Source organism: Amblyraja radiata, chromosome 1 (genome assembly GCF_010909765.2).
Source record: "Amblyraja radiata isolate CabotCenter1 chromosome 1, sAmbRad1.1.pri, whole genome shotgun sequence".
Classification (NCBI taxonomy): Eukaryota; Metazoa; Chordata; class Chondrichthyes; order Rajiformes; family Rajidae; genus Amblyraja; species Amblyraja radiata.
The window spans coordinates 83,699,542-83,720,227 of NC_045956.1; the positions used below are offsets into that span (position 1 = coordinate 83,699,542).

The 20,686-nt window shown below is 39.8% G+C and overlaps 1 protein-coding gene across 1 annotated transcript; it reads right to left on the bottom strand.

Annotated features, from left to right (window-relative positions):
• Nucleotides 1-1,009: 1,009 nt before the first annotated feature.
• On the bottom strand, nt 1,010-19,319 carry qdpr (quinoid dihydropteridine reductase). The gene is made up of 7 exons (XM_033025966.1): nt 19,143-19,319; nt 18,735-18,827; nt 17,797-17,893; nt 16,907-17,047; nt 10,779-10,887; nt 5,569-5,652; nt 1,010-2,323 (listed from the first exon to the last, which is right to left on the bottom strand). Exons 1-7 carry the CDS (start codon nt 19,233-19,235, stop codon nt 2,218-2,220), a joined length of 723 nt encoding a protein of 240 aa, XP_032881857.1. The 5' UTR covers nt 19,236-19,319; the 3' UTR covers nt 1,010-2,217.
• Nucleotides 19,320-20,686: the final 1,367 nt, after the last annotated feature.

Genomic DNA, 20,686 nt, shown 5'->3' on the forward strand with positions numbered 1-20,686 from the left:
TTAATTTACGGGAATTAAACACTAAATTCCTTCCATTTGGCTTATAAATTCATGACAATTAGATTTAAAAATCATGTTATATTGTGAATTCTTGTGTGAATGTTATTTGGACACTTAGGCTGTTTAAAAATGTTAACCTTTTCTTAAGAAATGGATAGATGTTTAGATCTCGTAATTGAATTTTGTAATTAGCTACAATTAGGTAACTAACTAATTATATGCTTTAATTTCAGGTCATCTAAGTAAGATTGTTTCATATTTGTTTCAGAATGCTTCAATCTATAATAACTGAAAATTTATTTCCGTTCTCTTAATTTTTAAGAAAGTTATGGGCTTTTGACTGACCTCGATCACAGCTTTTGTGTTCAGTCAATGGAAAAGCAATAGGGAACAAGATGCTTATTTCCGAGTATGAAAATGGCCATAACTTTTTTAATACTGAAGATATGAAAGTGTCAAATTAAACTTCTTTTTATGCTTTATCGGATGTGATAAATTACAGACTTGGTTTTTTTAATCTCAAAATTTTGTAACATTGCTACAATAAGATAGAAAAATAGGTTTGTGTACAACAGCAATATAAGTTGATTATTTAGACTGCATCGTTTTTAGAAGCACTCATGGTACAGTTATAGAGGCAATCAATATGAGAGAAGAAATTTTAAAGAGAAAATATATTAATTATATTAATTATTTGTAAATTCATTCAAAGTGATTTTATTTTCACTGTTAGAGATGTGTGTTAAGTATTTTTTTCACCATAATTTTGCCTTTGGATTATTGTTATTCGAATGCTCCTATCCTTTCCCCACAAATTCATCACCTGAATTTGCGGATCTGGGGCATGGAGAATGGGAGACATTTTCCAACAAAGAGGAAACAATTAAAGGGCAATTGCTGCAAAGCATCTATCTGACATCTCCTGGTGGCCTTTTCTGGAAACGAATAGATACTTGGCAGTAACTTACTTCCACCACCTCTTCACCGGAAAACCACTGTGGAGAATCAATTAATTCAATGATACTTTATTGTCACGTACATAGGTACATGTTTGTTTTGCATATACCCCGGTAAAATAAAGAAAACAACATGATTCCTAAGTTTTACTGTCAACTTTTCAGATAAATCATTTTCATTGACAATTATATACATAAACCACATATTACAATCACAAACAATATTAAATTACATTATCTGATATGATCATTACATTCTAAATTACTTAATATTTTTTATTCTTAAAGTAAATGTTTGTCATATTCCTACAGAGAATTATGGACCAAGCTTACCAAAATCTCTATCTATGACTAGGACAACTTCAACTACATGAGTGCTTCCAATTGAAATTGGAAAAAAAACAGCATGGTTGGTGGGGGCGCTGCGAGTCGGCTGCCCTGCCAGCAGCGTGTTCGTCATTTCGACTTTTTGGGGTTTTTTGGTGTGTCTAAATGTTAGTTTAGGTGTCTCTCGGTATGTCTTGTGTGGGTGGTGGTGGTGGGGGGAAAGGGGGGAGAAACTGCGTTCGGACTTTTTCCATACCGCCTCCCTCGCGGCCTAACAGCATGGATTGGCGCGGCCTTTCCCGGAGTCGGGCCCGGAGCATCGGCAGCAGGCGCAGCGCGGACTTTTCCATCGCGGAGCGGGGCGAACCCTTGCCGAGGGTCGTCAGAGAGGAGTGCTCCGATCGCTGATCTGGTGACTTTGGCATTGTGGGGCTGTGGTCTGTGGAGCTTCTAGCTGTGGGCGTGGCGTGGACTTACAAACATTGGGAACATTTTTCCTGCATCTAGCTTGTCCAATCCTTTTATAATTTTATATGTTTCTATACGATCCTCCCTCATCCTTCTAAACTCCAGTGAATACAAGCCTAGTCTTTTCAAGCTTTCCTCAAGTGACAGTCCCGCCATCCCAGGGATCAATCTCGTGAACCTACGCTGTACTGCCTCAATCACAAGGATGTCCTTCCTCAAATTAGGAGACCAAAACTGTACACAATACTGCAGATGTGGTCTCACCAGAGCCCTATACAACTGCAGAAGAAGTCCTATTATTGCAAAAGTAAAATAGTGGGCAAGTCACTGAGTGGAGAAATTTACAATACACGGATCATACATACATCTCACTAACATTGGTATCAATTGATTCATATTGAAATTAAATGGCATTTCACAAAAATAATTAAATCCATATTGTGTGGTTACATTTGGAATCTCCATCTCAGAGTTGAGCAGGAATTAGTTCAGTTTTGTTTCCAGTCGTTTTAAGTTGAATAAGGCTTCCAGAGGCAGGTCTGGTAGCTTTATCAGTCCATTTATAGAAGGTTCTGGAAAAGTTACACAAAGTAACACTCATAATGTAAAACAGAATAGTTTATTCAAACACCAAAAGATCAGAGTGCAGGTTTGCCAAGACTGAGGATGAATGTTAGTGAGTTTTCAAACAATTCTGATTTCTTCATACCATCAACTTTTATTCTAACATTAGCAAATTTCTAAGTAATATAGTAAGGGAGAAGTCCCAAAATTGATCCATAAAAAGTAAATTCAGTGAATCAAACATATGAGGTTGATCCAGGATTACTGTATTCTGCCCCTAACTCAGGAGACCTGGTCCCATTTGAAATCATTGATCTGTTCAAATTGGAGAAGGTTGGCCAGTTTTCAATTGGAGTATTTAACTCATCTTTGCATGACTATAAAATGCATCAAAGAAGTTATCTTTCATTTAATAGCTCTTGTTCACCAAACAAAATCCAACAATGCAATGCTCAAATTGTTATACGGGAAAAATCCCAATGAAGGGAACCAGTAACCAGAGATCAAACCCAGAGTGGGAAAAGAATAATATACAATGCACAAGAGCAGAAATATGTGATTGGTGCAGTCAGCTCCCATGGAGAAGATAATAGTAAACATTGCCATGGACTAGATGAACCAGTCATGTTCTCGTTAAGCAGCAACTTCATAATTTTTTGGTTTTGTAATTCCATGGTTCAGAATGGTTCAGAAGCCTGATGAGGGTAAGCTTAAATGCGGCACAGGACATTTTCTTCAATTTGATTCTGATTGCACCAGGAATTCTTACTACTGCTACCAAATCTATATTTTAATTTTGGGCAGCATCACAGAAAATGCACCTTAAGTTGTTCAGTGCCTTGCAACATACAATGAACCCAATGAATTGTTTTGTAAACACATATTTTCAATGTTTGCCAAGATTCTTCTGTGTCGTGGTGCATCTCTTGCGGAGCTCCACAGTGCTAGCTCACAATGTTTCATAGTAAGGGAATATAAGCACTAGGACATGGCAAGCAGCACACAGCATTACTGTACAGCACTGCATACCATGTACATTCTTTTGGACTGCTCCATTTGGATGAGAAATTCATTCGGACTATATGAATCAGCCATGATCATATTGAATGGTGGTGCTGGCTCAAAGGGCCAAATGGTCTACTCCTGCAACTATTTTCTATGTTTCTATGTTATAAACATGTGTAGGAACAAATTGCAAATATGTGGGCAGAAATATTTCTTATGCCAAAACTACGATTTATTCTTGGGCATGAGAGGGAATACTCTTCCCTTTAGTGGGCTTGGTGATGGTGGTTGGGGTGGGGGCTGATGTACAGGGTAGCACAATGAATCAACGTTATCTCGCATTTATAAAGTATATTTCGCAGGGTAAGTTGAATCTACAGCTCAAATCTCCTAGCGACTCATGTGGAACTTGAGCCACATAGCCCAGCCAGCAAGGTCTGATTTAATTTCTCACCTTATGTTCTTATATGTTGAGTTCTGTGATTTCAGCTGAAATATGAATATCAGCTGGAATATAGGATGCTCAAGTTCTATAAGGAAGGTTAAATACTATCGTTTTGCAAACATTGTTCTGAGCCTAAAAAAGTATATACTGGGGACAGAGGATCAAACCTGCCTTTGATGTCCAGTTGTCATTAGCATCCTATGAGCAGATTCGTGAATAAGCCTTGAATAAGGCAGATTCACAAATACAGGTGCATTTCATTTACATCTCCCTCTTAAATTACCGAATTTGAAAGGAAGAGCTTACCCACTTTTTATATATATAAAGGGACTATTATTAAAATAAACTATCTGAATATTTATTTTTATGGATTACCATAACAAAATTACAATCATTATCAAGTGTAATTATCTCAAAATTACATTGTAGCTATAAGATGTTGATTACTACCAAGTAATTACTTTTCAGTAATAAGATCTCAGCTTAAACAATAAAGCATAATTTCATTTGGCTTTCTCACTAGCTGTCACTGACATGAAAGGTATTAGTTTCCGAGATGAGACTAACTTTTTTCACACAGAGAGTGGTGAATCTCTGGAACTCTCTGCCACAGAGGGTAGTCGAGGCCAGTTCATTGGCTATATTTAAGAGGGAGTTAGATGTGGCCCTTGTGGCTAAGGGGATCAGAGGGTATGGAGAGAAGGCAGGTACGGGATACTGAGTTGGATGATCAGCCATGATCATATTGAATGGCGGTGCAGGCTCGAAGGGCCGAATGGCCTACTCCTGCACCTAATTTCTATGTTTCTATGTTTCATTAAAACCTCCTTCTTTCATCTCCGCAACATCGCCAAACTCAGACCCTCTCTCACACCTCCCGCTGCTGAAAGACTCATCCATGCCTTCATCTCCTCCCGACTGGACTATTGCAACTCACTTCTCCTTGGCATCAGCTCCACCTACATCAACCGACTCCAACTGGTCCAGAACGCAGCCGCCCGACTCATCACCCACACCAAATCCTGGCATCACATCACTCCAGTCCTCAAACAACTTCACTGGCTTCCCATCTCCCACCGGATCACCTACAAAATCCTGATCCTCACCTACAAAGCCCTCCACCATCTGGCCCCCCCATATCTCACTGACCTCCTCTCCCCCTACCAACCCTCACGGTCCATCAGATCCACATCAGCCGGTCTCCTCTCCATCCACAAGTCCAACCTCCGCAGTTTTGCGGACAGAGCCTTCTCCAGGGCAGCTCCAAGGCTCTGGAACTCCCTCCCCCAACTGATCCGCAATTCCGTGTCCCTCACCATCTTCCAGTCCCGCCTCAAGACCCATCTCTTCACCTCTGCCTATCCTTAGCCCCACATCCCGCTCCCTTTTCATCTGTGCACTAATTGCCTCATATTGTGTTTTGAATTGTATTCTGTCTTTACTTTGTGTACTAGTCATGTCTCTACTATTTATTTCATTCCCCTTACATGTTTTTCCTCTACCTGCTAAATTTTTGTAAGGTGTCCTTGAGACTCTTGAAAGGCGCCCATAAATAAAATTTATTATTATTATTATTATTAGTTTCTGCGAGCTGCTCAGTTATCTGTCAATGAATCGCTAAAGATGGAATTGTCCTAAAGAAGGGTCAGTTATCCTTGATAATTGTGTGCAGAATATTTGCTAAACTAGACAAACAGACCTCTCAACTGGAATCTGGACACTGGGACAGACACAAAGAAAAAAACAGACAGCAGCGTGCTGATGTGAAATGATTACAGACAATTGAACCAGCTGGATACTCACTCAGCAACAAATTCTAATGGTGTCCAGGAGCTGAAATCTGCATTAGGCATTGATTTCCTGTTCATGGGGGTATCCAAGGTAACGCTGAAAGATAAATTAAATTGAACTTGAAAGCTCTTGTGTCATATGTATTTTATGTCTGTATGTTACCATGGTGAAGGTCTGATAATACCAATTAGCCTAGAAATTGGCAATTTAAAAGGAAACTCGCACTTTCATCTTCCTTTGGCCCATCTAAATCAAAAAATCAATTCAATTCAATTTTTTCTACTCTGATGTTTTAGCCTGAATTACATACACAGTAAACTCTGTTGTTTTTGCCTGCTCTATTTGGAAAGAAAGATGCGGGTTTCCTGACAAGACTGATGGACGAGACCATACAAATTAGCAGGATGAGGCCTTCAACCCCTGAAGCCTGCTCTGCCAGTTCATCAGACCATGGCGGAACCTATTCATTTTAGCATCTTGGCTTCGCATCCTCATCTACCTGCAATCACCTTTCATCCTCTTTCTTGTCAAGCATGTATACACTTTAGTCTTTACTTTAGACCAGGGGTGTCAAACTCGCGGCCCGCGGGCCGGATGCGGTCCGTGAAGGGGTCCAATCCTGCCCGCGGGATGATTTCCCTGACGCCAGAGCGGGCTGCAACTGTCCCCAGTGCCGGATCGGGCTGCGTTTGCGCATGCACAGCGCGATCCAGCGCGCATGAAGTCGCATTTTGCCCGTGACCTAAAATGAATTAAAATGAGTTTGAAACCCCTGCTTTAGACTTTAGAGATACAACACAGAAACAGGCCCACTTTGTCCGCGCCTACCAGCGATCACCCTGTACACTAGCACTATCCTACAAACTAGGGACTACTCTACCAAAGCCAATTAACCTACAAATCTGTACGTCTTTGGAGTGTGGAAGGAAACTGGAGCACCCCCGGAGGAAACAGGAGGTCACAAGGAGAACATACAAACTCCACACAGACAGCACCCAAAGTCAGGATTGAACTCTAGTCTCTGGCACAGTTAGGCCGCAGCTCCACCACTGTGCCTACATCGTTGCCTCAAAAATATTTAAAGACAAATTATGGACTGAAAAACCTCAAAGATCCTGAACAATAAGTAAACTTTAAGAAGACATAACACTACAAAAATACTTTCCCAACAACCACTCTTGCAAAGACATCAATCAAGATGTTTCAGTAAAATGGAAATAGAGAAAAAAGCAGGAAAAAATGAGATTAGATGTGACTGCGAGATTAAGCAAAAGCGATTAATTTCTTATATATTAAATATGATGAGTGAGGAATAGGTGCTTTTAAAGAAACAATACATAGAGAGAAAGACCAAAGCAAGTGGGAGAGTCTAGGACTAGAGGTAATGGCCTCAGAATTAAAGGATGTTCTTTTAGGAAGGAGATGAGGAGGAATTTCTTTAGTCAGAGGGTGGTGAATCTGTGGAATTCTTTGCCACAGAAGGCAGTGAAGGCCAAGTCAGTGGATATATTTAAGGCAGAGATAGATAGATTCTTGATTAGTACAGGTGTCAGAGGTTATGGGGAGAAGGCAGGAGAATGAGGTTAGGAGGGAGAGATAGATCAGCCATGATTGAATGGCGGAGTGGACTTGATGGGCCGAATGCCGTAATTCTGCTGCTATCATTTAAGATCTTATGAATGCATGTGGACTTTGAAGAGTGGAGCGCGGGAGGTGAGATGAATGGGAGAGTTCACGAAAGATAAGGGTTGAAAAAGACTAAAGAGATCAAGTAGTACTTGAATCGTTAAGCTGATATACATGGGAACATGTTAGGAATGAACATCTTGGGAATTGAGAAGACAGCATAGGCCAATCAGGATAGATGTGATGGAAAGGTTCTTTTTTGGTCAGTGTATGTTTGAATTTTAAACACATACATGGACATTGGTAAATGGAAGATGATGCATGCATTTTGGAGTGGATTAGCAAAAAAAGTGAGAATATCATTCCACAAAGTGGCTCAACTGAAGGGCTGAGGCAAGAACAATATTACCGTTCCTGTTCTCACCTAGCAAACAGCTAACAATGGCCTGTTTCCTCTATTACAGTTACTTTTTTGCATATCTTTCATTCATTTGTTCTATATCTACATCGCTTTCTATATTTCTTGTTTCCCTTTCCCCTGACTAGTCTGAAGAAGGGTCTCGACCCAAAACGTCACCCATTCATTCTCTCCAGAGATGCTCTCTGTCCCGCCGAATTGCACTAGCATTTTGTGTCTATCTTCAAAGAAAATATGCCTATGGTCTTTTTAATGAAAGCTAAGGGAGTCTGTGACTAATCCAAGAAATGACATGGAACGAGCAGTCTCATAGCGCTGGCACTGCTGAAAGGTAGATAGATGACTCGTAAAACTGGGTATCAATCAGCAGAAAAGTGCTAGATCACCCTGCATCTGCAGGAAGAGAAGGAAAGTCTACTGTGACCACAGTAATATACACAAAATATCAACAGTCACAACAATTTTCCTTTTATACAATCTGAATGACCCAGATCTGAGGTCAATTTAACAAAATACAAGAGGGAGAAACTAGTTGTTTAAGAAGGAACTGCAGATGTTCAGCGGGTGAGGCAGTATCTATGGAGCGGAGGAAAAGGTGACGTTTCGGGTCGAGACCCTTCTTCAGACTGATGTGGGGGGTGGTGGGGGCGGGAAGAAGAAAGGAAGAGGCGGAGTCAGTGGGCAGTGGGAGGGTTGGGAAGGAGAGGGGAAAGAGGGAGAAAGCAAGGACTACCTGAAATTGGCTAAGTCAATATTCAGAGGGAGAAACTAGTGTATTTTTCCTTAACAATATTGTATAATAAAATTATTATATGTGACTAAAATCAAAAACTCAAAAACATAAAAGAGATCAAAGCTCCAAAATATAAATTAAACCTCTGACATGTCATGTATGTTAATCTTTCTGTTTCCAATGAAGCTCAGGTTATAGAGCTGATGGCATCATTGTTTCATGCACAAAGTACAGACTATTCCCATTCCTGATTATGCTGCTGTTTGGTCAACATGCATAAAGTAACCTATTGTAAAGATAGCGATGTTAAAATCAAGTGCAACCTGTTCTAAGATCACAGGAGGATGTAAACATTCACCGAATTGGCCCATATTGTAAAACGGAGAACTGCGCAGAACCTAGAAAAGGATCGATAAGCAATTTCAATATGTGCATTCTTTCTTCTGTGCCACCTATTTGCTTTTAATTTGTCATCCGATCTTATTCAGAACAATCTTCACCCGTAAGCTCACTTCCAGCTATAAGCAGTTGATATACAGCATCTCTGAAACAATTTACAATGACATGTAAAAAAGATTTGAGCATGATTACGTCTCAAAATATTTTTTTTAAATGTGTGGGTAAAATATTCCCTTTGAGAAATGCTTTATGCAAAAGCAGTAAAAAGTAAAATGAAATAAAAATACAAGATGCTGGAAATACTCAGCTAGCTTAAGGCCAATAACCTTCCATCAGAACATTTCCAATAAAAAGTTAAGACACAAAAAACTGCAGATGCAGGAATCTGGAGCAAAAAACGAACAGCTGGAGGAACCCAGCTGGTCAGGCAGCATCTGTGGAGGGAAATGTTTTGAGTCGAGACCCAAATTGTGACTGTCTATTTCCCTCCACAGATGCTGCCTGACCCCTGAGATCCTCCAGCAGTTTGGTCTTTTGATCCAATAAGTCACTGACCTCAAATTTTAACTGTATTCTTCTCCACAGATACTGCCTGGTCTATTGCGTATTTCCAGGATATTGTTTTTATTTCACGTTCCTACATTCCACTGATTTTTGCATTCTTATTACTGATGAGCGAAATAAATTTTGCTTTTTAAAATTGTATATATGAATTATTATCTTGAAGTCACTTTATTTAAGTAAGAGTATTCATGTTGTTAATACAAGGAACAATGATTACCTAATAAACTGAAAGACAATTATTAAGAGAATTACCTGATAATGCTACATATGCCAGTAATATTAATCCTCCAAGACCTTAACAACGATCTGTTTCAAGTGTTTGGTAACATTGCAAAATCTTTCAAAGATGTGTAATCAATCAAAAGTGGACAATGAATCAAACAAATATAACCAGAGATGACTCAAACACGGACAAGGTCAGTGTTTATAAGAAAGTTCTTAACATAGAGAGGTGAAAAAAGCAGAGGAAATTCTGAAGCTCAGGACCCAGATCCTCAATAGGAAAAGGTGAAGTGATGCGTGGTAAATGCTAAAGAAAAAGGTGGAGGAATGTCCAACACCTAATGATTGAAAATTGCCAAGACATAGGACAAAGGAAACATTGCAACACCATGGTAAATAACAAGAAAATACATCTTTAAAACATCTTTGCTAAGCAATGCAAATCACTTTTCAAGGGCGATTATCAATCTACGAGTGAGGATATTAAATCTGAATCTCTAACAGACAATGCAGGTGAGTAAACACAGTGCGCTGGGCAAGCAAGACTTTGTGCAGTACAGAATGCTAGGAGAGAAAGATCTTATGATTAAATAAAATAGGCTCAAGACAGCATCAATAACCAAAATGATCACAAGAGAATAATAACAGATCAGAAGAGACTTATTCTGTTCTTCAGAGGGTCAAAGGGAGGTGATAGATGCTAATCAGCAAACAAAACCCAGTAATGCACTGATCTCAAGGATGTAATAATACTGGAAAGAAATCTTTGTACAAGTATAGCCATGTAAGAGATGTGGAATAATGCAATTACAACTATAAAACTGCATATTTAAACAGGAATTAAATATTTGAAGTTTTTACTCCAAATATTTTATTCAGACTTGGAAAATGAACATTGATAGCACATGATGCATCAGCTCCTAATCTAGCCAAGTAGTGCCAAGTGTTGAGGAAGACACAGAGTGCTGGAGTAGCTCAGCTGGTCAGCAGCATCTCAGGAGAACATGGATAGGGAACATTTTGGGTCTGGACCCTTCTTCAAACTCAGTGGTCTTAAGAAGGGTTCTGACCCAAAACATCACCTATCCATGTTCTCCTGAGATGCTGCCTGACCAACTGAGCCACTCCAGCATTTGGTGTCTTCATTTGTAAACCAGCATCTGCAGTTCCCTGTTTCTACTCTTCTCTAATGCCAAGTGTTATTGTGAGATGTAACAGGAATTTTCTTCACTGACTGGACAGGGTGAACCTGATACTTACGGCAAAATTGCAAGAGTTGAAGATTCAGATGGCAGTCCACCGTTCTCCCCAGCTAGGCTCCGACACAGCTGATGTACAGCTGCTTTTGCCATGCCGTAGCCTACCATTCCTAAATGGGAAACAGATGGGTTTAAAAAATAAACCTTAATCCAGTCCAATATTTTTTAGAGAAACTGGGAACAATACCAGAAATTGTTCTTTAAACAAATCTATCACTACCATTTCATTTAGTATATTTGGTAATGGGTTATCAAAAGATTTTGTATGAAATAATTATAAAAAATTAAAAATAAACTACTACATTGTAAAACTGCTCAAGTATATCGTTTCTGCTTTTGCCTGTTCATTCACTAATTCATTTTTAACATGGCAGATTCGACTGAAAAGTGTTAGGATGAAGATCCACAATCTGTTAAATGGAGGAGTTTGGTAAAACCTGCAACAGCCTAGCCCTTAAATTATATCTTAGGCACAGAGGAGAAAGTGGATTCAACAGGGAAACACTCGTTTTGAACTCAATTTACAACTGAGCACAGAGAGACTTTGTATATATTCTGTTCCTATGGAAAATTTCCAATTCAATTTCACTTCAAATCCATTCATTCAAGGGAGGAACAGTCAATTAAATTTTTTTTTAAACTTTTCTAGTGTTAGTATTTCAAAGGCATTCAGAATGTGCTTTTCATCTTTGGGTTGTCACTTCAGTGAATGGTCCTGGATACATTAATACATTTTGGAAGGCAAGTGTTAAATATTAAGACTGATCAGAAAATTCAAAGGTTGGACATTGAAGAAATTATTAACTAGAATTTTACGTTTTATTCGTTTTCTTAATCTATCAAATAGGGAGAGGATGAGGAAATTGACATTACTCCGCCAGTTTTATTCTTGGATGTGTGCACCAGGAATGTGTGCAAGAATACCCACAAAAACCTTGCTTCATTCAATGAATGGTCTGACAAAACTAGAAACCCCAGAAGCCAGGCATATTCAAGCCATTTGCAAGCACATTATAGCCATTTGCAAGCACATTATATTCTCAATCTTGGTGGTTTTGCATGTTGAAATCAAGCATTTTAATTCTCACTATTTTACTGTTATACAAAGGTACGTTATTTTAAATAGTTCATTATAACTTGTACACCTCACTATTTTTAAGAACACAGGAACCTTTTCCCAAAACATGCCGATCAAGTAGAAATGCTCATACCTAAAAACAAAACCATCAAAACTGATCTTCAGCATTTTTAATAGAAGTTCCAGACATTTTATACTGTGGTGCTTCACAGAAGTATTCCCAAGGAACGTGATTACAAACCAAAATGAGGAAATGTTAGAACGGAAGGTCTTTAATTTGTATTTAAAAATTAAGAGACTGGTGAGGGATGGAAAATGGTGAAAATTCCATAATGTACCCACGATATTTAGTCATACAACACAAAAACAGGCCCTTCAGCCTAACTCGTCCATGCCAACTAAGAAGCCCCATCAAAGCTAGTACCATTGGAATACGTATTTTACATATTAATGTAGCTGCTTCAACTACTTCTTCTGGATACTTGTTCCATATACCCACCACTCTCTCTGTGAAAAGGTGTCTTCTCAGTTTATTATTAAATATTTCCCCATCTCACCATAAATCAATGCCCTCTAATTCTTGCTTACCCTACCCTGAAAAAAAGGCAACGTGCAATCACCCTATCTATTCTCCACATGGGGAAATAAACTAGAAAATCAGCCCTCAGTCTCCTGCAGTCCAAGGAATAAAGTCCTAGCCTGCCCAATCTTTCTCTACAGCTCAGGCCCTCAAATCCTGGCAATATCCTCGTAAATCTTCTCTGCACTCTATCCACTTTAAAGGCATCTTTCCTATAGGAGGGTGACCAAAACTGAGCACAATATACCAAGTGCAGCCTCACCAGTGTCTTGTAGAACCATAATATTATGTCCCAACTTCTATACTCAATTCCTTGACTAATGGTGCCCAAGAAGATTACGGTGACATGACTCAATGACGACCAACTGATTGCAAAGTAAGACGAGCAAAATTAATAAATTTGGGGTCAGCAACCCTGAAGTCTGTGTTTGTGCCTGGCTCGGTGACAAGTCTAATGGTGGAGCAGAAGGTCAAAGGAGCTGCATCTGACCTCCAGTTCAGCTCTGAATTCTGTATTTCATCATGTGGGCATGAAAATCAAGGACAAGCTGTACACCCAGTGATGGAGAGCTAACCGTTCCCTGTTAAATTGCCAGATTGAATCAAGAGTGTTTAACTGTCTTATGTCCCAGTAGCGAAGCAATTAAATTCTTACATGCTTCAGCTTTACAGGTCCATCAACAGAAAACACACAAATAAATATACAATAATCAAGATAAAGGCATGTGCAATACATCCCAAAATCATTATGGTTGATGACATGCAAACCAGAAGAAACAAATTCAACACAAAAATAATTAAAACATTATTTAGAAACAAAAAATCTTTACACAAGGAATAGTTAAGAGTTTATTAATAAAGTTAAAACTCATCAACGATTTAAAATTTACCATTATATTTACCATTATTAAAGAAATGGCAAGACTGTGTTCGGAAACCAAGACCAACAACATTCAAGTTTTAATGTTTCCCTAAGTGTAGAATAATCTAATGGAACAATGAGCAGTCTCTGCATTCCCTTCTCAAAGAATCAACTCCTCCAGACCCAGCAGTAAAACTAGTGACTAATCGATTATTGAAAGTGTACATTAGGAAACTAGTCACAGTTCACTGGCCCCGACAGTGCTCTTCACTTTGTTGATTAGACACAAGGTCAAACCAAACAACTCTGCACAAATCAAAACCCACATGTTCATTCTCATCTAAACTAGGCACCTGAAAATTAGTTTAGAAATTAATTGGTTGGAACATCCAGTTAAACTTCCAAAATGACCATCAAAAGACCAAAATAGTATGTACTTCTGGTATAATGTCATACCTTCAATAAACATGAAACAAAATGTCAACCTTTCCAACTCACAAAATTTACTTCATGATTTTAAGAATCTGTGGATCCTCCATTATATAGTCAGTACATTTATTTTCTCTGCAGTACTTTTTAAAGCTTGAAGGCAGGTAAGATTAACAAAATACATCGAATACAGTGCCTGAGTATTTCCAGTTTTATCCAATTTTATTTCAGATTTCCAGCATCAACAGTTTTATTAATTTTTCATTTATCCTTGAACTATTTAGATTTAGCTTCATAAATTCATAACGTTCATAAGTCATATGAACAGAATTAGGCCATTCAGCGCATTGAGTCTACATTCAATCATGGCTGATCTCTCTTTCCCTCTTAACCCTATTCTCCTTGTTTCTCCCCATAACCTTTGACACCCTTACTATCAATCTTCCTCTTAGAAAATACCCAATAACAGCCTCCGCAGCCGTCTGTGGCAATGAATTCCACATTCACTACCCTCTGGCTAAAGAAATTCCTCTTGCTTTGACCCTAGATTCTCCCACCAGTTGAAACATCCTAACCACATCCACTCTATCCAGGCCTTTCATTAATCAGTAAGTTTCAATTACGTCTCGCTCATCTTTCTAAACTTCATTGAGTACAGACCCAGAGCCATCAAACACTCATCATAAGTCAACTCAATTATTCCTGGGATCATTCTATTAAACCACCTCTGGACGCTCTCCAATGCCAGCACATTCCTCCCCAGATATGGGGCCTCAAACTGCTTGCAATACTGCAAATGTGGCCTGAGCATTACATCTCTGTTTTTATATTTTGATCCTCTTGAAACGAATGCTAACTCCCGACCTTTTGCACCTCCGATTTCAAATTCCTCACCCCATTTAGAAAATAGTCTACAACTTTATTCCTACTACCAAAGTGCATGACCGCATACTTTGCTAAGCTGTATTCCATTTGCCACTTCTTTGCCCACTCTCCCAACCTGTGCAAGTCCATCTGCAGGCACCATGTTTCCCCTACACCACCTTCCCCTCTGCCTATCTTTGGATCATCTGCAAATGGGCCACAAAGCCATCAATTCCATCATCCAAATCATTAATATATAATTATTGCAGTGACTAGTGGGGTTTAGACAAAATAATTAAATGTAATATCTCCAACCGTGCTGATGACACAAAGCTGGGTGGCAGTGTGAGCTGCGAGGTGGATGCTATGAGGATGCAGGATAGGTTTGGTGAGTAGGCAGATGCATGGCTGATGCAGTATAATGTGGATAAATGTGAGGTTATCCACTTTGGTGGCTAGATCAAGAGGGCAGATTATTATCTGAATGGTGTCAGATTTGGAAAAGGGGAGGTGCAACGAGACTTGGGTGTCCTTGTACATCAGTCATTGAAAGTAAGCAAGCAGGTACAGCAGTGAAGAAAGCAAATGGTATGTTGCCATTCACAGCGAGAGAATTTGAATATAGGAGCATGGAGGTCCTACTGCAGTTGTACAGGGCCCTGGTGCGACCACACCTGGAGTATTGTGTGCAGTTTTGGTCTCCTAATTTGAGGAAGGACATTATTGCTATTGAGGGAGTGCAGCGTAGGTTCACCAGGTTAATTTCCGGGATGGCAGGACTGACATGATGAAAGAATGGATCGGCTGGGCTTATATTCACTGGAATTTAGAAGGATGAGAGGGATCATATAGAAACATATAAAATTATTAAGGGATTGGACAGGCTAGATGCAGGAAAACATTTCCCAATGCCGGGGGAGTCCAGTACCTGAAGTCACAGTGTAAGAATAAGGGGTAGGCCATTTAGGACTGAGATGAGGAAAAACTTTTTTGCCCAGAGAGTTGTGAATCTGTGACATTCTCTGCCACCGAAGGCAGTGAAGGCCAATTCATTGGATGTTTCCATGAGAGAGTTAGATATAGCTCTTAGGGCTAACGGAATCAAGGGATTATGGGAAGAAAGCAGGAAAGGGGTACTGATTTTAGATGATCAGCCATGATCGTATTGAATGGCGGTGTTAGCTCGAAGGGCCAAATGGCCTACTCCTGCACCTATTTTCTATGTTTCTATGTTTCTAATTAATGATTGTTGACTCGGCTTGTAGACAAGTACAATATATTTTCACACTGTAATCCCAGCAGGGACCAATATGGTGAGCAAATAAGAATTAGATAATAAAATAAAGTTGGGAACAGCGACCTTCGGGTTAGTGCATGTGCATAACAGCAGCAATACACATAATTTTGATCACAAACATGCCAAAACATTATGCTGTGGATCCAAAGACAAAAGTGAGATGACTGGCAAATACTTTTGGTATTAAGCGTTTGCCTGTCATCCTCACCAGGACACACTCAGTTCATTAAAGTTGTTGAAATGAATGGGACTACTACTCGAAAATATTGCAAGCATCTACTACGAGCAGCCACAAAATTTCACAGGAGAGCATTTGACAAGGGTTCCTGTGATGGCTCTTTGAATTAGCTCTCTAATTAGTCCTCTTTCACTAAAGTGGTGTGTTTCAATGTGAACGAATGAAAGCTAAGGTCTACTTCCTGAAAATTTGATTTTCCAGCACTGTTTGAGGACGATGAATATCAGGACCATGGGGTACCTGCATAGTGAAATTCCATAGCGAAGCATGTTCTTCCAGAACTCCTTTCCCCCAAGCACTCAGGCTTCAAGATTGCAGTTCAGCAAATCTTCGTCATTGTACTTTTTCAAATATTGTTTATAATTTGGCTATCATGTGAGACTTTTTTACTACCATCTGTCACAATCTCAGGCAACATCAAAGGCCTCTTTTAGAACTAAAATAAACTTTAAGAAATTCATGTTATGCAATTTACAAACCAATGTGGAAATTACATCTGGATTTTTAATTAATCAATGACTAATTTCACTCTTACATCCAATCATTCCATTATATAAATGTATCTGTATATTAAATGTAAGGAAACTCCAATCACGTTATGGTGGCACTTTTCATTATGCAAAAATAAGTTACGGAACCATATTTTAACATACCTCGAGGATTAAAGGAGGATCAAAGGAGGAGAACATCTTCATACGTTGAGGCATGCCTTTTGGCTAGGACTAATGATCTAATGTTAATAAAGTTAGCTAATGCAGTCAACAAGTGAAGATCTACTCACCTGGTGTTCCACCCAAGGCAGCACTTGCTCCTGTAAGGGTCAACAAGCCACCATCTTTGAGATACTTTGTGGCTAAATGGCTGGAGATTGTTGATGTCCACATGCTCTGCTTCCACATCAAGTCAGCATTTTTATACAGAGCTTTGAGAAATGAAATAACAAAAATCATCGTCAAATTTTATTTTGCATGAGACAAAGGGTGACTATTTAAAAAAAATAAGCACAGGAAGATTTCACCAAAACTTCATTGGAAAAGGATATCATATTTCCAAAATATCTAAAAATTGTTACAAGATCAATCTTCACTTAATAGCACCATGGAAATATACAAGGATACAGCTGAAATATCTTCGTTAATGCAAGGCTGTGGTCCTGAGATTCAGAAAACATTTGAACCCCTCATTACCTGCACACTGTAGGACAGACATGTTCATACCCATATTATTTTGTGTTTATATCTGTCCATAATTAAATTTACGCTTTAATTAATTATTGTTATGTGTTTTCAGCATTTTCAATGCTAAAGTATACAGGTATTACGGCCTAGTCACTCTAAGTACACAAAATTATCTGGGGCACACATGATCCAAAAGATAAAGCAAGATATGATCTAAGATGATGTAAACCCGAGATCAATAAACCCAAAGGCACGGACACCCTTGTTCAGGTACCATGTAAAAAATAGGAATTTTCCCAGATGAATTCATACTCCTGACCTGAGGTGCAAGTAATAAAACATTATGAAAGGCTTAATAAAATTATAACTTGACATCATACGTTGATGTAAAATCTTTATATGTTAAGTGAAATGCATTTTGATAAAAAATATTTTCCTTATATATAAAATATGAAATATGAATGAATGGTGTAGGTGTATATAATACACTTACATTTTGCCTTGGCGCTGCCGCCTGCCCAACCCCCCGCTACGCAAATGATGACATCCACCTTCTGTTCCCCAAGAAGACGGTCAACCTCTGCAGTAACCTATTGAAATGAGAACGGCACGCAAAACAGTTATCATTGATTTTACGTCCAATATATGAATACTCAAATCACCTTTACGCCCTAAGATGATAGATGGGGAAAGTATGTTTCCTCTCCTGGAAGAATTTAGAACTAGCAATTGCTGTTTAAAAAACAAAGGGGTTGCATATGTGAGGCAGAGATGAAGCATGAATTTGGAGCTCTCTTTCTCATAGGCTTGTGGAAGTCTTTTCTTTGAATATTTCTAAGACAGATGAAGATGGGTGTTTGATTAGCAAGGGGTGAGGGGTTACCAGGAATAGACGGGAGTGCAAAGTTGAAACTACAATTAGATTAGCCTTATCTTATTAAACTTAGCAATGACCAAACAACTCGTGCTCCTGACTTCTATGTTCATATCTACCTTATTAATTATGTTAGATAGGGTTTGTTTTTTTACCTCATCTGTTCAGCTCAATCCTTTTCTGCCTGAATCTATGAGGAACTATAGTCACGGCACAGTGGTGCAGCGCCAGAGACCCTGGTTCGATCCCGGCTACAGGTGCTGTCTGTATGGAGTTTGTATAGGGTGTGTTTTCTCTGTGACCTGCGTGGGTTCCCCTGGAATCTCCGATTTTCTCCCACACTCCAAAGACCCACAGGTTTGTAGGTTAATTGACTTTGATAAAAGTGTAAATTGTCCCTAGTTTATGTAGGATGGGTTAATGTGCGGGGATCGCTGGTCGGAGGGCCTGTTTCCACGCAGTATCTCTAAACTAAACTCTCGTCTTCTGCACATGTCTGGACTAATTGCTCTGTTTATATCTTTTGGGAGATCAGTGTCTGCGTTCACCGGCGTTACCTGCTCTGCTTGTTCCGTGAAGGACTCGCTCGTCTTCACAATAATGTTCGCGCTCGCGTCTTCATTGGATGTGAAATCAATGGAGGCGACCCACTGCAACAGAGAGAAGTTATTGCACTGACTGTGACTGACAGCACCGTGAAACAGATACACACACACAGGCTCATTTGTCGCCCCACCCGTGGCCCCACTCGTCCCCAAAGTGTGAAGGGTTATTGCACTGACTGTGACTGACAGCACCGTGAAACAGATACACACACACAGGCTAATTTGTCGCCCCACCCGTCCCCAAAGTGTGAAGCCAAAGACACACTTCCTTGTTGAAACTCTAAGCTGAATTAATTTTACTGCCCCTATAACTAGTTATCCTGTGCCCAGAACACACTCGTTCCTGCTTTAGTTACATACCCAGTTCTTTGATTTGAAAAGCTCCACGCATTTGGTTCCCAGGGCGCCCTTTCCTCCGTACACGATCACTTTACGAGCTGCTGCCATTGCCATTTCTCTCTCGCTGTAAAATCAGACCAGTGACACTCGCTGTCGCTCAGATGAAGATCTCCAGTGAAACTGTGAGTGCAAATATTAACTGAAAGAAGAAGCTACTCCCTTAGCACCACCTTCTCTCTGGAGGACTCACTGCAACTAATAACTACTCTCCCTTCCCACATTTGCTTATTTAAAAAAAGAAACCAAAGGAAACGTGTGTTTCTCCGATATTATAAAATCAAAAGTTCAAGAGACATTTATTATCACATGCACCAATTGGTACAGTGAGATTTGAATTACCGTACAGCCATACGAATAAAAAGAACACAATACACAATAGACATTTTTTTAAATTAGAAGTGATGTACAATAATATACTACATGAATAACATATTCCATTTCATGTACAACTTCTTATTTTAAATTTAATAGTAGAGAAAAAGAGATATGGAAAGCAAGAAATATATAGAGAGAGAATATTATATAGCTCAAAAAAGAAAATAAGGTGATGTGCACTAAGCAAAAAGAAAAAGAATAGAAGAGAGAAAAGAGAAGAAAAACAAGAGAAAGAAATTGAAAGGGATATGCCTCCTTCATATCTTTATCCACCTCCCACCTAGTTCTGAAACACTTAATTTCTATGGTTGTATTGCACCACATGCTTGTAATAAGTCAATAAATGGAGACCAAATATACACAATAGAATCTAACATGAATATCCCCACACAGCAGAATCAACGTTTCCCACTGTGAGGGAAGGCAATATTCAGTCCTCTTCCTCTTTGTTCACCCGTGGTCGGGGCCTTCAGGCACCTCTCGCCGGGATGATCAGATTCCAGCGTTGGAACGGAGAACACTCTCAGCGGCTTGGAGTTTCCGAACCGGCCACTTCCTACTGGTGACCGCGGCTCCTGAAGTCCACAGGCCTAGCTGGGCTGAGATTCAATGCTGGTGACCCCCGACAAGGGGTCCCAGGACTCCGCGATGTTAAAGTCAGCGCTGCCCGCGGCTGAAAGCTCTGCAGGCCACAGCTCCATGGTGTTAAACAGCTGGCCCAACACTCCGGAGCTCCACACGGCGATCCCCGGTAAGGCATCGCCCGCTCCACAATGGTAACTCAGTTCTGCGCTGCTGCTGAAGCTCTGGCCGGTCTCCGTCAAGAAAGGCCACGCCATTCCAGATGGTAGGCCACGAGGAGGGGGCGAGGATACGACTCGGAGAAAAGACGCATCCTCGACCAGGTAGTGACTGAGAAGACGGTTTCCCCTTCCCCCCCCCCACCCCCCATATAAAAAGACTAAAAGACCTCCAAGAACAAACCTTTAGACAGACAAAAAGGATGAACGGACAAACAGCTGCTGGCGAGGCTGCCGCACGTGGTGCCACCCGATGATGTCACACACAATGCAATATTTTTATTGGGTACAATGAAATACAAGGACGCTTTGCGTTTAGATCACATCTTC

Coding starts and splice junctions, on each gene's coding strand:
- qdpr (XM_033025966.1), bottom strand. CDS start 19,235: ATGGCAATGGCAGCAGCTCGTAAAGTGATCGTGTACGGAGGAAAGGGC. Junction 18,828..19,142: donor TTTTCAAATCAAAGAACTGG/GTATGTAACTAA, acceptor TCTCTGTTGCAG/TGGGTCGCCTCCATTGATTT. Junction 2,324..5,568: donor CCATTAGAATTTGTTGCTGA/GTGAGTATCCAG, acceptor TAACTTTTCCAG/AACCTTCTATAAATGGACTG.